Here is a 12,945-nt window from a genome sequence, read left to right on the forward strand (position 1 = left end):
GCAGTATATCCAGGTAATAATTATCAAAAAGTATGATTGAAAATATTCCTCACTTTAGTATATAAACTGAGGACAAATTAGACATGAGCCAATCAGTACAAGCATGAACATCCAAGTTGGTTTTTTCTCTCACCAAAGAAACAATGGAAACAAATTTTAGTCATGTACAACTGTTTCAAGGATTATTAAGCTTTTGACTTTACCTAATGAACAAATTAACAACTGGTCAAAGTGCCACAAGATAAATCTGTGCTTCACCTAAGAAACTAATTTAGATCCAAGGACCAGCCAAAGGAGACACTAACTTGTTTCAGTCAAGTAGTTTAATTCGTCTTACGTCGAAGCAGCATTCCCACTTACTTGTTCTAAGAAAATAGGTTAAAAAAAGGATGAATTGGTTTTCCTTCTCACATGCACATGCTATGAGACGTAAAAAGAGTTGTCTTCTCATTATTAAAGAATTACTAGATATTTTCAATTACTAGATATAGAATGTAGGTTCTTTATGAAAAATATACTAATTATACCACAATAGACAGCATTCTGATGCCCCCTCAACTTTATTGTAAATTGCATCTTTTGTACCATAGTGGATGGCTTAGCAATGGCATAACATGCAGCACGAATAGATGGAGCACGATGGTGTTTAGTAAAACCACCACCAATCTCCCTCAAACTCAATCCACGAACCTGATCAGCCTGCATGTGTGGCCAACGAAGATAACCAGGCAATTGGCCAGTTGTTTTATCATCTTTATCTCGATCAGCTGAAAACACAGCATGTTGGCAAGAGCGTAGTTTAGAAAAGTGAAAAGTTAACACTACATGATGAATGAAAAGTGATGCATATTAATTCAAAGATATTGAGAACTAGGAAACATAATGAAAATGCTCTAATATTACAACCAAAAGGTGAAGGCATACATGATAGAAGGGAGAAGGAGCCAGCTCCAAGTAGAGTTGGAACATCAGCTGCATTTGGAGTGTTTCCTAATGCAACACCATGTACTTGAGGGGAGCAGTTAAGAATCAGTTGCTTAAGAAGTTTTACCAAGTGATTTTTTTCAACATGGGGGTACCTGTCATTTAATAAAAGGAAATAGTAAACAATCCAGTCACAAGAGCAATAAGCCATTTCTTGGAATGGCAGTGAGTGTTTTGATTCTATAGCATGTCCCTGATACAGTCAGCTACGGCAAAGCTGGGAACATGGCTTTTCTACAGAAGGCAGGCAAGAAAGTGAAGTGAAGTGCAAACCAAAACTCCAAACACAACCTAAGAAATAAATAGTATTGACCCATGAGCCTCAATATCTATCATATAAATATGATTAGCTTAGTGATTTAACAATAACAAATCTTATATGGTGTCATTTAACCCATGGTAATGATGGCATTGCACACTAATAAGCTTGCTTGGAGCCTTTACAACTTGAAATAGAGCGTGAGATAAAAGATTCAAGAAGACACGTGTGCAACTGACGATTCTAAGAGAAACAGCTTAGTGTGTATATGTGAAGTGTTTTAATTGAGTTTATGGTTTACCCTATAAGTCTTCAAGATGATGACTACAAATTGGCTAAACATTATTTATGATTAAACAACTATTTTCACCAAGTAAAGAAATTATTTATAAGTTTAATCATCAAGTAGTTAACAAGAAAGTTTATTACATTATAAATCGTTATATAATTACCCAAACATTATTATATTTACCCTATACTTAAACGGGCCTCTACAAACCATTTTTGTGGGATTTATAAGCTTTCATAGAAATCTTTATGGATTCCCACAAAATTTAAAAATCCTCTTAAAATTAGGATTGTAAATGAATAAAATCGACCTAAGCATTGTTCAAGCTCATTCATTTATTCTATTGTCAAGTTCAAGCTGAGTTGAACATTAACTGAATTTTAACATTATGTTCAAGCTTTTCTATTCATTTTAATAGAGCCTAACAATATAATTAAAACTAATAATTTAAATATATAGCCTAATAGTAATGCATAAATGAAGTTATAAGTTTTAATCAAAGTTGATATAATTCACTAAGTATTATTTATGTTATTTGGTGAAGTTCAAATCTTTACAAATAGATGATTTTAATCTATTTATCAAACTATTTGTTTGATATTTTTATTACAATTATATCTTTAACAATACACATAAGTTTTAAAGTACATAAGATATAACAAAATTGTCAATAAACCACAAAATATATGATCAAATAAGAAATGAAGTCATTATTAAATGAGCATTTTATCAAACTCTTTAAGAGTTACTTGCAAAATAACATATGATCATGCTCATAAATAAAAAATAACGAGCGCATCATTATTCAAGCTTGTTTATTGATATTTCAGGCTTTTAATTTTTTTTCAAGGTTGTTCAATTATCTAAATAAATGAACATAAATGAATTTTATATGAACAAGTATCATGATGTTCATCAAATATACTAGTTTATTTATAGACAAAAAATAAAAATAGTTCATGGTCTAAAAACTATTAGAATTGGAAAATCTGGTTAGAACTTTTAGCATTTTGAGAAATCGGTTTAAGCCAAAAATAGCCATTTGGGAATAATCTTTTGAGTAGCTCTTGATCTCCTACTTACTCTTAGATATACCCCTTAATCTCCATAGCTTGAAGATTGATCATTCCACTCACATTTTCAATCAAAAACTAATTGAAGCAATTGAACATAAAAGGTTTCAACTCAAATAGAAACAAATGTTCATCCTCATCAAGTCTTCTTAAGTGCTATTGGTGTAACAACTTCTCTCTTAATTTAGTTTTGATGTTTTACTCGTACATATTTACAATATTTGTAAGGGATTGGCTGTACTTGAAATCGTTAGTGATAGTTTTGTTCATCATCAAAATCTTAGAAGACTTTGTAAAGTATTCCTAATGCATTCCTAAGCTTTGGCTTAGAGAGATTCACCTCTATAATCAATGGGAGATGTTATTCCCATATCAAGCTTTCTTCACCACCAACATGGGTAGGGTTGGATAAGTCTAATAATTGGCAAATTCATATCAAGCTTTATTCACCACCAAAATGGGTAGGGTTGTATAAGTCTAGGCAAATCCTGATTTGTCACAAAGAAGTAATACACATCTTGTATTCAAGTCAGCTTGCCTCCGCTTTTACCATCAAAGTTTAAGCTTCATCGGAGGTTTCTTCATTCATATAAAGAAAATAAAAGGTCTCGCAAACCTGATAAAGCAAACAAAAGAAACAAGAACCTATATGTGAATATTAGTACCAAAAAATCTTTCAACTGAAAATAAACAAACTCATCTTTTATATAATTGACGCTTCATTTGGGATAACTTTCTTATTGCTTTGGTTTTCAGACCGCAACTGCAATTTTTATTTGTTTATTACTTTTTAGCTATTTTAAATAAATTTGTGTGCAATGAAGCTGATTTTTACAACAGCTTTCAAAAGAGTTGTTTTCTCCACAGCAGCTTTACAATCACATTTATAAAAATATACAGCCGTCTCAAATAGACCATGAGCCAAATTGAACAACTTGACCTAGCTAAAGTCGGTTATTTCATTCTTGTTGGGTCTTATATGCCTGAGGGCTCATTCCAAATTAATGACACATGGCCGGCCAATTTTGGCTTTTTTTGCCTGAGAAAGTTTGTAACCTTCTCATTTTTGTAAGAGATCCTTCGTTAAATTTTGCATTTGTGTCACTATAATCAATTGGTGTTTTAAGCTGGCTTAGAAGAAATGAATAATAATTGTTTAGCATTTACCTTCTGCAACATGGATAAGAGAAAAATGCTATGATGCATCAACACTTCTCCTCAAAGAGGCGTGCAGTGTCTGACACCGTATCCGATACGACACTCGTCCGACACTCCTCCCACGTGTCGTACACGCCGAAATCGTGTCCGATTGAAAAATATTAAATACAAATTGGACACGCGTGTCCGACATGCATATCTTAAATATTTCATGAATTTTTTTAAATATAATTTATTGTATTTGGCGGGATTTAAACTAAATTTCTTATTTCCTATCCACAACACCAAATCAATGTCCGCACTTAATAACCCAATCATCGAATATTCTCATTTTCATTTCTTTTTGGCAGTGAAGGTATTTTCATCTCCTCTCTCAGTGACTGATGAACAGCATCAACGTCTGACTCTCGACATCCTAATACTAATCATTTTAAGCACAATTTGTAATTAAATGACTTATTATTTTCAAATTATTTTATAAAATTATACTTATTTAATTTTTATACACTATTTTTTAAATAAAAAAACTATAAAACCGTGTCCGTGTCCTATATTTTCAATAACTAACGTGTCTCGTGTCCGTGTCTGTGAATCATAGGAAAAATGAATAGATACTGCAGGGTAGGAAGAGGTTGTTGGGAGATGGGTCAAGTATAAGGAAGAGAACATGTGAACCTCTCAGCAGAAGTTGAACCTTTAATTTGGATCAAGATTGCATGCATCACACCATACTTCTTCTCCTTTCTAAGATAAAAGGCCAGATTATGAATGAGCAAATAAGCAAAGTAGAGTAAGCCCCAATATTTTTTATTAATGATTTGTTCAAATTTCCTTTATTAAAAGGACTGCCATCATTGTTTGCAAGCCAAAATCAGGTATTAGAGATGCGGCTTGCCAAAACAGAAATTGCAGAAAGTTCCAAACGGATGAGAAATAATTTAACAAAATATTGTCAACTTGACAACCACTTGTCTGGACCTGGCGCTAAGTGCATTGAGCGGTAATGCTGCATATCTAACATCCATGCTTTCAACGATATTAAAGTTACCAGAAGCAGGATTGATATTTTGATAATAGAATTAAGACAATTGTTTTCAATATTATAATAGACAATCCAAACCTAACTAAATGCAGTAGTATAGTACGGCAAGAAAAAACCCAGAATACCATAGCATCTCTACATCCAGTAAAGTAATAGGATAAAAAAAAGCATAAAACCTCAAGAATATTCATGTACTATACAAGGAGATACAGTCTGGTATACTGATTTTATTTTTACAAATGAACAACAAGGCTAGCTCTAGCCAGACACAAAAGCATAACGAATTCCAAATAGTTACGAATTCCAAATAGCAAGGAAATGAAAACATAAAAATGGAGCAAATATGGGGTAAAGATGGTCCTTCAAGGGTATACCTCTCAACCAAGTTCATGTAACTTAACGGAAGTGACTTTCCATCATCATCTTCATCCCCGCTTCGTACACCGTTCCTAGAATACCAAGCATGGTATCTTCGTGGAAGAAGTTGATGCTCCAAAAGCTCATTCCAAAACTGCCCATAAGTCCTCTTGCATGGACTTGCTGATAGAAAATGCATGATTAAGAAATACACTTCCCTTAGGTCTATATCTACATCAGATTCCACAGCAACACATGATTTCATATCTGCCTCAACAGAATTCCCCTTTTCAGTCACCTTTCTTACGAAATTCAGAGGTGCCAAGGCAGCAGATGATGGATCACCAGAAGCTTTGTGCTTCCTGAGTGCCATACTTCAAAAGATACCTGTAGGAAAGCACGACAAACATGCAATTGAGAGAAACATACCTTATGGCTGATATGTACCTTAAAAATACAAGAAGAAACACAGAGGAAAAGTTGAGTAGACTGACCAAAGACAATGCTTTTAAGATGGCAGAAACTCCAAAGGAAAAAAAAAATATTTTAACTATGAAAATCATAAAAAAAATGATGAAATAAGGACTAACTTTGGTGAAATCACTGGTCAATAAAACAGAGTTAAATCCGCACAATGTAACTAATTAGTTAAAAGACAAACTATGCATCATTCCGTGCTAGCTTCCGGCAAAATATGAAATAATGAAATATTTAAGAATATTTTCATGAGATTAAAAGATGCATTAAAGGTATAAATTTCCTTCGAAGAAAATAATTAAACTTCAGCTAATAATGGCTTCAAAAAAGTCCACTTAGTTTTTTTTTTTTTCCCGTTACAATATCTATGAACAAAAAATATTAGTTTATGTTCGTAGGAACAGTTTAAAAATAACAATATCAGACCAACTGACCAAACTTTCACCAGCTGCACAGACATGTTCTTGAAAGTTGATCTTCCATTGTTTCCTTCCTGGACTAGGTGTACCAGGTGCATGAAGCTCCCCAACTAAAAAACAACAACATCAAGCCTTTATCCCTACATGAATCTTTTTTCTCCATTGTGTCCTATTAAGAGTCAAATTCTCAATTAAATCTAATAAAAAAAAGTCATTTCTAATACTTTCTAAACAAGTTTTTTTAGGTCTACCTCTACATTTCTTAACATAGACTATATCTAATACATCTAATCTCCTAACCGGTCATCGGAAGTCTCATGTTTTATATGATCAAACCATCCAAGGTGACTCTCTCTAATCTTATTCGCCATTGGAGCTAATCCAACCTTTTCACGAATATACTCGTTTCGAATTGTCTCTAAGAGAAACCACTCCTGAGCATCCTCATCTTTAATTTTATGCTTCACTTTTAATGGCCAACATTTTGCACCATAAAGCATTGCAAGTCTCACCACCATCTTATAAAATTTTCTCTTATATTTGGGGGGTTCTTTTCTATCACACAATAGACTGAATGCATTCCTCCACTTCAAGTCTTCAACCATCCAACTTGATTTCTACCAATAATATCTTCATCTATTTCACCATCACTTTAAACTATAGACCAAAGATATCTAAAACATGTACTCATTTTAATGGCTTGATCGCCCAAAGTCACAATCCTCTTACTAGATGTATTACTAGGGGTGTCGATAAATGACCCGACTCGCCAACCCTACCCAAAAAATCAAGGTTCAAGTTGACCCATCTAATAAATGGGTCGGGTTCGAGTAATGCATTCCGACCCATTTACTAAACGGGCCGAATTGCAGTTGAACAGCTAGCAGAATTTCTACCAAAAAATAACTCGTTTAATACTTTTTTCCAAAAACTCTTTTATTTGTTGGTATAATCATCTAATTTTTTTATGAATTAACCTAAAAATCTATCATCAACATGTTAATAAAAATATTGTTTAATTAAAACGGATTATCAAGTCGGGTTAGGGTTGCTAGCGGGTTGGGTTCGGATTGATCGAATTCGAGTCAGGTCAGAACCCGATCCGCTGACTAATTTTGATGCCCCTATCTATTACTATTAAAATTACACTCCATGTATTCGGTTTTAGATCTACTCAAATGAAAATATTTAGACTCTAAGGTTTTCCTTCAACTCTCTCTCTAGTATTACAACAAGAATAATATCATCAACAAAAAACATACACCATGGTACATCCTCTAACAAATATCTAGTAAGAATTCCATGACTAAAGCAAAAAAAAATAAGTTTAAAGATGACCCTTGATGTACTCCAACCGAAATGGGAAAATACTTGGTCAAACCACCTTGTGTTTTAACACAACTAATAGCTCCTGCATACATATCTTTAACAACTTGAATATAAGCATTATAAACTCTTTTCTTTTCTATAACTCTCCAGAGCATTTCTTTTGGAACTTTATCATATGTTTCTCAAAATCAAAAAAAAATATTATAAGTAGATCCTCCTTATTATATCTATACTTCTCCATCAAACCTCTCAATGAATGTATTGCTTCCATAGTAGACCTACCCAACATGAATCCAATTTGATTTTGAGAAGCATTAGTGTCACGTAATAACCTATGCTCAATTACTCTCTCCAATAGTTTTAATGTATGACAAATTTTTTATTCCTCTATAATTCGCACACTCTTGTACATCACCTTTATCCTTATAAATAAGAATCAACACACTCCTTCCCCAATACAAAACTAATGAACCAAAATTAGATTTGACACATTAAATGAAATCATTCTAAAAATGGCCTATTAAACTTAACTGCATTCTTGGATAAGTCAATGATACTATGGATGTATCATAGACTTTATTGCAGCTAGAAATTGTGTTTCTATAGAATCATAACCTCATTTCTAGGAAGACTAGATTAGATTTTGATGTTATCACTATATTTTGTAGACCTTATCCTCAAAATGTTCTGTTCAGGCTTGTATTCCAAAATTTTAAATTATATTAGCATTTCCAACATCCATGCATGTGCTTCAGGTTAGTAAGAGTAATGAATCCAACTCATTCATGAAAAATTATAAAATTCGTTAGATAAACTACCTCTCCTATAGAAATCAGCATAATCAAAGACAATGAAGCACACATCATGGTGGACTGATCACACTCAGTAAGAAATCAGTGTCTAAGCTAAAAACACCTAATATCAATGAAATCCATACCACTATACTCAACCAGATTATGTAAAACCCTCTCAATTGATAATAAACAAACATATGCTCCAAAGTCCAATACACTAACAAGTACAACAATGTATCCCCATCTTGCTCGGTATAAATTCAACTAGATGGTGTGATAAGTGTCAAGATGTCAAAAAACAAATACATAATTGTGACCTCATTTAATAGATGCTACCAATAACATCTTTAGGTGGTGTCCTGTTTAAATGCAACGAGTATTGCTAATACCAACATGCCATTCATTGGTCCCAATTGGCTAAAAAGCCAAGGAATGCGTGAACATTAAAACAATAACTTTCCTCAACTTCTAAGGATATGCTTCCAGAGATTAACGTCAAACATGGTTTCTAGAAAATTATAACTAAACTCATCCAGCAAGCTAAGCCAATCCTTCTCTTCCCTATATCAATATAATCAATACGCAAATATAACTATGAGAAAACAATTCTTAGGAATGATGGGTAAAGACGCATATTGGAGAATTATATGTTAGCCAAGTATGAGCTGATGTGAAACAACTAGGAGTTAGCGAAAAATTAAGAAGAGCTATTGTTGAAAGCTTTCCAATATAAAGTTATCGTTCGCAACAAAGAAAAACTCTAGGAATTCATAGTTTTCAACTTGCTTAGGCAAAGTAGTGCACGTTAGATTAACAAGACAATTCAATCAAACTCCAAAGACAAGTAATTTTTATGAGAGCATAACAAAATCCACAATTTAATAATGAGAGGTTTCATCTTGAGGACCTTCTCACTCATTCACTCGTGGGATTAGCGGAAGAAGATACTCCACACTAAAAAAGAGATCACCACCAGGAAGAAGAAGCCTAAGATCTTCATTGATGGAAAGGTTGCAGGCGATGGATGGACGTTGGGCATCCCGCAATTGACCACGATCTGATTGGGAGGTGCTCCTCAATTGCCGGTGCCAACGTGAAGGTGATGTGGTCAATGTGGCCTTCCACGGAGTCGTCGACGTTCAGTTCAAATCGAAGAAGGTAGATCAAATCGAGGAATGTCCGTCCTTCCTTAGTTATCAAATGCGAACCCGAGATCAACGTCGGGATCCACCATCCATGGGCTAGGAGGAGCTTCTTCATTCTTCGTGGCCTTGAAGGAGAACCGACGGTGGGAAAGGAAAAGGAGAACAGTGGGAGGGAGGGTTTGGAGAATTGGGGTGGAGAAGGGAAAGGGAGGGAGCGCCTAGGGTTAGGTCTAGTGAGGTGGAAGGAGGGGTTTAAAAAATCTGAAGTTAAATTCAGATTTTACTGAGAGATGGGAGGGATAAATTTGAATTTCAAAATTATCTCAATTTGGGCTATAATGGGGCCGGCGGTTGGGAGGGGATTAAGGGGAATATTTAATGTGAATTAAGGGAGAATTGGAGAGAGAGAAGAGCCATAGAGGGGCCGACCATAGGGGGGCTTGGATGTGTCTAGGTTCGATGTATGGGCCCAAGGACGATTTAATAAGGAATTGTCATTAAATCTGAAATCAAAAATTGATTTCAGATTTAATATAATTGAGAGGTTTCCTAATTTAAGTTGGTTAATATGAAAAGTTTTGAAATTCAAATATAATTTGAATTCAAATGATGTAACTTTCCAAATTAATAGCAGGATAAATTAGGAAAGTAATAAAAATTGATTTGAATTTTGAAATTCAAAATTCAAGGGTCATGATAGGGAGGGGCCGGCAGCTAGTGGAGGCTAGGGGAGGCCGGCGGTGAGGGGGCTTGGGGAAACAGGCGGCGGGCGGATGAGGGGAGGCCGGCAGCTTAGGTAGGTGGTGAGGGTGGCGGGTTAGGGAGAGAAAGGGGCAGGGTTTGGAGGCTTCAAGCCTGCAACCAAGGGCTTGGGCTAGGTGGTTAGTGGTGGTACCCAAGAAAGGAAGAAGAGGGAAATACTAAGTACTAACTGCGAGTCCCGAAATCCACCGGCGGCTGATGGGTGATGCAAGCCCTCTCCACGGGTTTCTCTTCTCAAAAACTCACAAAGAGGTCAACGAAAAAAACTGGAATTTCATTCATCATAATCATCATTCTCTTACAATAGATTAGGCCACAATATATAGGCTTAGAAAATAAAATAACAATGACTCAAATGTCCCTTGGGCTACAACTCAAACAAACTCAAAAGAAATGGTACAATCATAATTAGTAAATAAACTACAATACATAAATGCATCAAAAATATAGAATGTGAATCGTAGCCAACAATCTACGATTCCTATGCTGATAGATTCGTCGATATCGTCCGATGTCCTCATCAAAAACATTATTGTTCGCCCATTAAGTACTTTGAAAAAAAAATCATATAGCAGTATAAAAAAATGTAAGGTTAAGTAGAATGTGTATCCAAATATTATGTTATACGTTTGTGCAAAAGAAAGGGGGAAAGTTGATAGTCCATATCACTTTTACCTCCATTTTCCAATTACTTCAGACATTTGCCTGACTGAAACCATAAATTTCAGCCAAGGATAGACTTTCCCAGATACCAAATCAGACAGCGAAGTGTTTGTCAGGTTGGCACAAAGCTACAGAGATGCAAATCACAACTCCTACAGTCCAGTTGATTCAAACAAATTGATATGACACGTGCAGTTTGCAATTAGCAAGAACTTCAAGTCATGCAACTAATTTATAAACACTCTACACTGAGCAACGAGACAAATTCCTAACCCTAAAACAAGGATTCAGCAACCTCTGCCACCTAGAACATGTGACAACAATCTCCTAAGAGGGAAACCATATTCAAACAAAGAAATTAAACAGTTCAAAACAACATGAAAAAAGGAGGCAAAGAAAGGAGCGAACCGGCGCACCAAAATCCAGCATAGAGCTCCAATACTCAGATTGCATCGATGAGAGAAATCACCCATATGGCGAAGCTTCCCAAATCCACGAAGACTTTAGGCCCTCATACATGCTGCATTCCATGGCACCATGGGAAGCACCACCCATACTCCAAGCACGCCCTAGTTGCACCCGAATGCTGCAATAACGGAAAAAATTACCAGGAACGACGAAAATCTGCCTGGCATCCGATTTGATGACCCCGAAAACCAAGGCGTACCAGTCGAGAGAGCCGCGTGCGAGATGTATGCAACGGCACTTCGGGAAGGAGGCGGCGGCGAATATAACACTCTATAAGACAGGCACAACTTCGTTCCAAGGATTCAATGAAGGCAGTTGGTTTGTGCGCTTCTACAAAAGCGGCGCCGCCTGGCGGCGGGGCAAGAGGAGATCGGAGAATCTGCTACGCGAGGAACGGAGGATATCGTGGGCGAGCGCACTGTTCCTTCGCCTTCCGGACTTTCTCTCTCTTCAATCGAAAATAAAAGTGAGGGTATTTGTGGAATTGGAAGCGCAAATCGACGATCCGAACTAAGTGCGTCATTTTACGAAAAAGTTATTTGCATTTTGGTCCCTTATGACATTCTATTTGCGTTGAAGTCCAAGAGGATGTGGGGGTGTTAGGGGCCTTAGGGCTAAACGAGTTAATTGGTTGTTAGGTGTCTATATTTGACATGATCCGAAAATGTTAATCCGAACCCGAATCCGAACCGGTGTTGACCTCATTTTTGTATGAGGTCATTTTGATCTTTCCTGGACCCTAGGTTCCTTCTAGGCTCTAGATCTTATGATCTTTCCAGTCCATAGACCTTAGGATTTCTTAGACCCTATATTCCTTCTAGTCTCTAAATCTTAGGATCCTTCCAATCTCCAGACCCTAGGATCAACTTAGATCTTAGATCACTCCAGACCCAAAATCCATGGCTAAGGGCCTAGGTCCTGAAAGCCTTTCCTATAAATTTTTTAAACACTTCAAAATCCACTCAATTGACCCCTGATTTAGAGTCTATCAATTGCATATTTATAAGGCATACCTTTAGGGTCCTTCCAAGTTTGAGCTCAATCTGATGTCCCTAATCCCAGAAATTGAATCAATTTCTGAATACTGCAAAATCTTTAAATATTTACGGCATGTGCCACTTGACCCTCCACCTTGTGGAAATTGACCTTGCGCACTTTCCAAAACTTTTTTATCATGACCATGTCCTTCAACGTGACATTTTAACTAACAACCTACATTTTTCTAGACCCAATTTGACCTAGGTTTGACTAGGGGTCAAAATGACCAAAATATCCTTTAAGGAGATTTTTGATCTTTTTCCTAAATTTCAATATGGCTAACCCATATCAAACTCCAAATTTCATTCCAATGGATCCTAAATAACTTTATGAACACATTGTACCCAAACTTATTCTTTGGTTTGACCTGGTTGACCAAGTCAATCATGGTTGACCAAAATGTCCTTAATGGATTTAAAAATCCATTTTCAACCCAAATGACCTACCCAATACTTGGAATCGCTTTCATTGGTCTCAAAACATTTATTTGAACTTGTTGACCCAAATTCGACCCAAGGTTTGACCAGATTGACCAAGTCAAACCCTAGTTGACCAAATTAACCCTTAACTCAACCTATGGTCAAATCCAATGTTATAATCCATTCCAAACCCAATCAACCCCTCAAAATCATTCAATTGGACACTCAAGACATGTCCAAAGACTTTCAAGTCAATCCTCCCTAGGTTT

The 12,945-nt window shown here is 35.8% G+C and overlaps 1 protein-coding gene across 1 annotated transcript in view; it reads right to left on the bottom strand.

Annotated features, from left to right (window-relative positions):
* LOC110110449 (bromodomain and WD repeat-containing protein 1) overlaps positions 1-11,699 on the bottom strand; it is an 85,164-nt gene extending 73,465 nt beyond the window's left edge. Inside the window, exons 1-4 of the mRNA XM_020841935.2 lie at positions 11,160-11,699; positions 5,180-5,549; positions 925-1,079; positions 528-767 (exon numbers count right to left, since the gene is read on the bottom strand). Coding sequence (XP_020697594.1) covers positions 528-767; positions 925-1,079; positions 5,180-5,535 — 751 coding nt within the window. The 5' untranslated portion in view covers positions 5,536-5,549; positions 11,160-11,699. The remainder of the gene's footprint in view (positions 1-527; positions 768-924; positions 1,080-5,179; positions 5,550-11,159) is intronic.
* Between the last annotated feature and the right edge of the window lie 1,246 nt (positions 11,700-12,945).

Source organism: Dendrobium catenatum, unplaced genomic scaffold (assembly GCF_001605985.2).
Source record: "Dendrobium catenatum unplaced genomic scaffold, ASM160598v2 fragScaff_scaffold_1470, whole genome shotgun sequence".
NCBI classification, from domain to species: Eukaryota; Viridiplantae; Streptophyta; class Magnoliopsida; order Asparagales; family Orchidaceae; genus Dendrobium; species Dendrobium catenatum.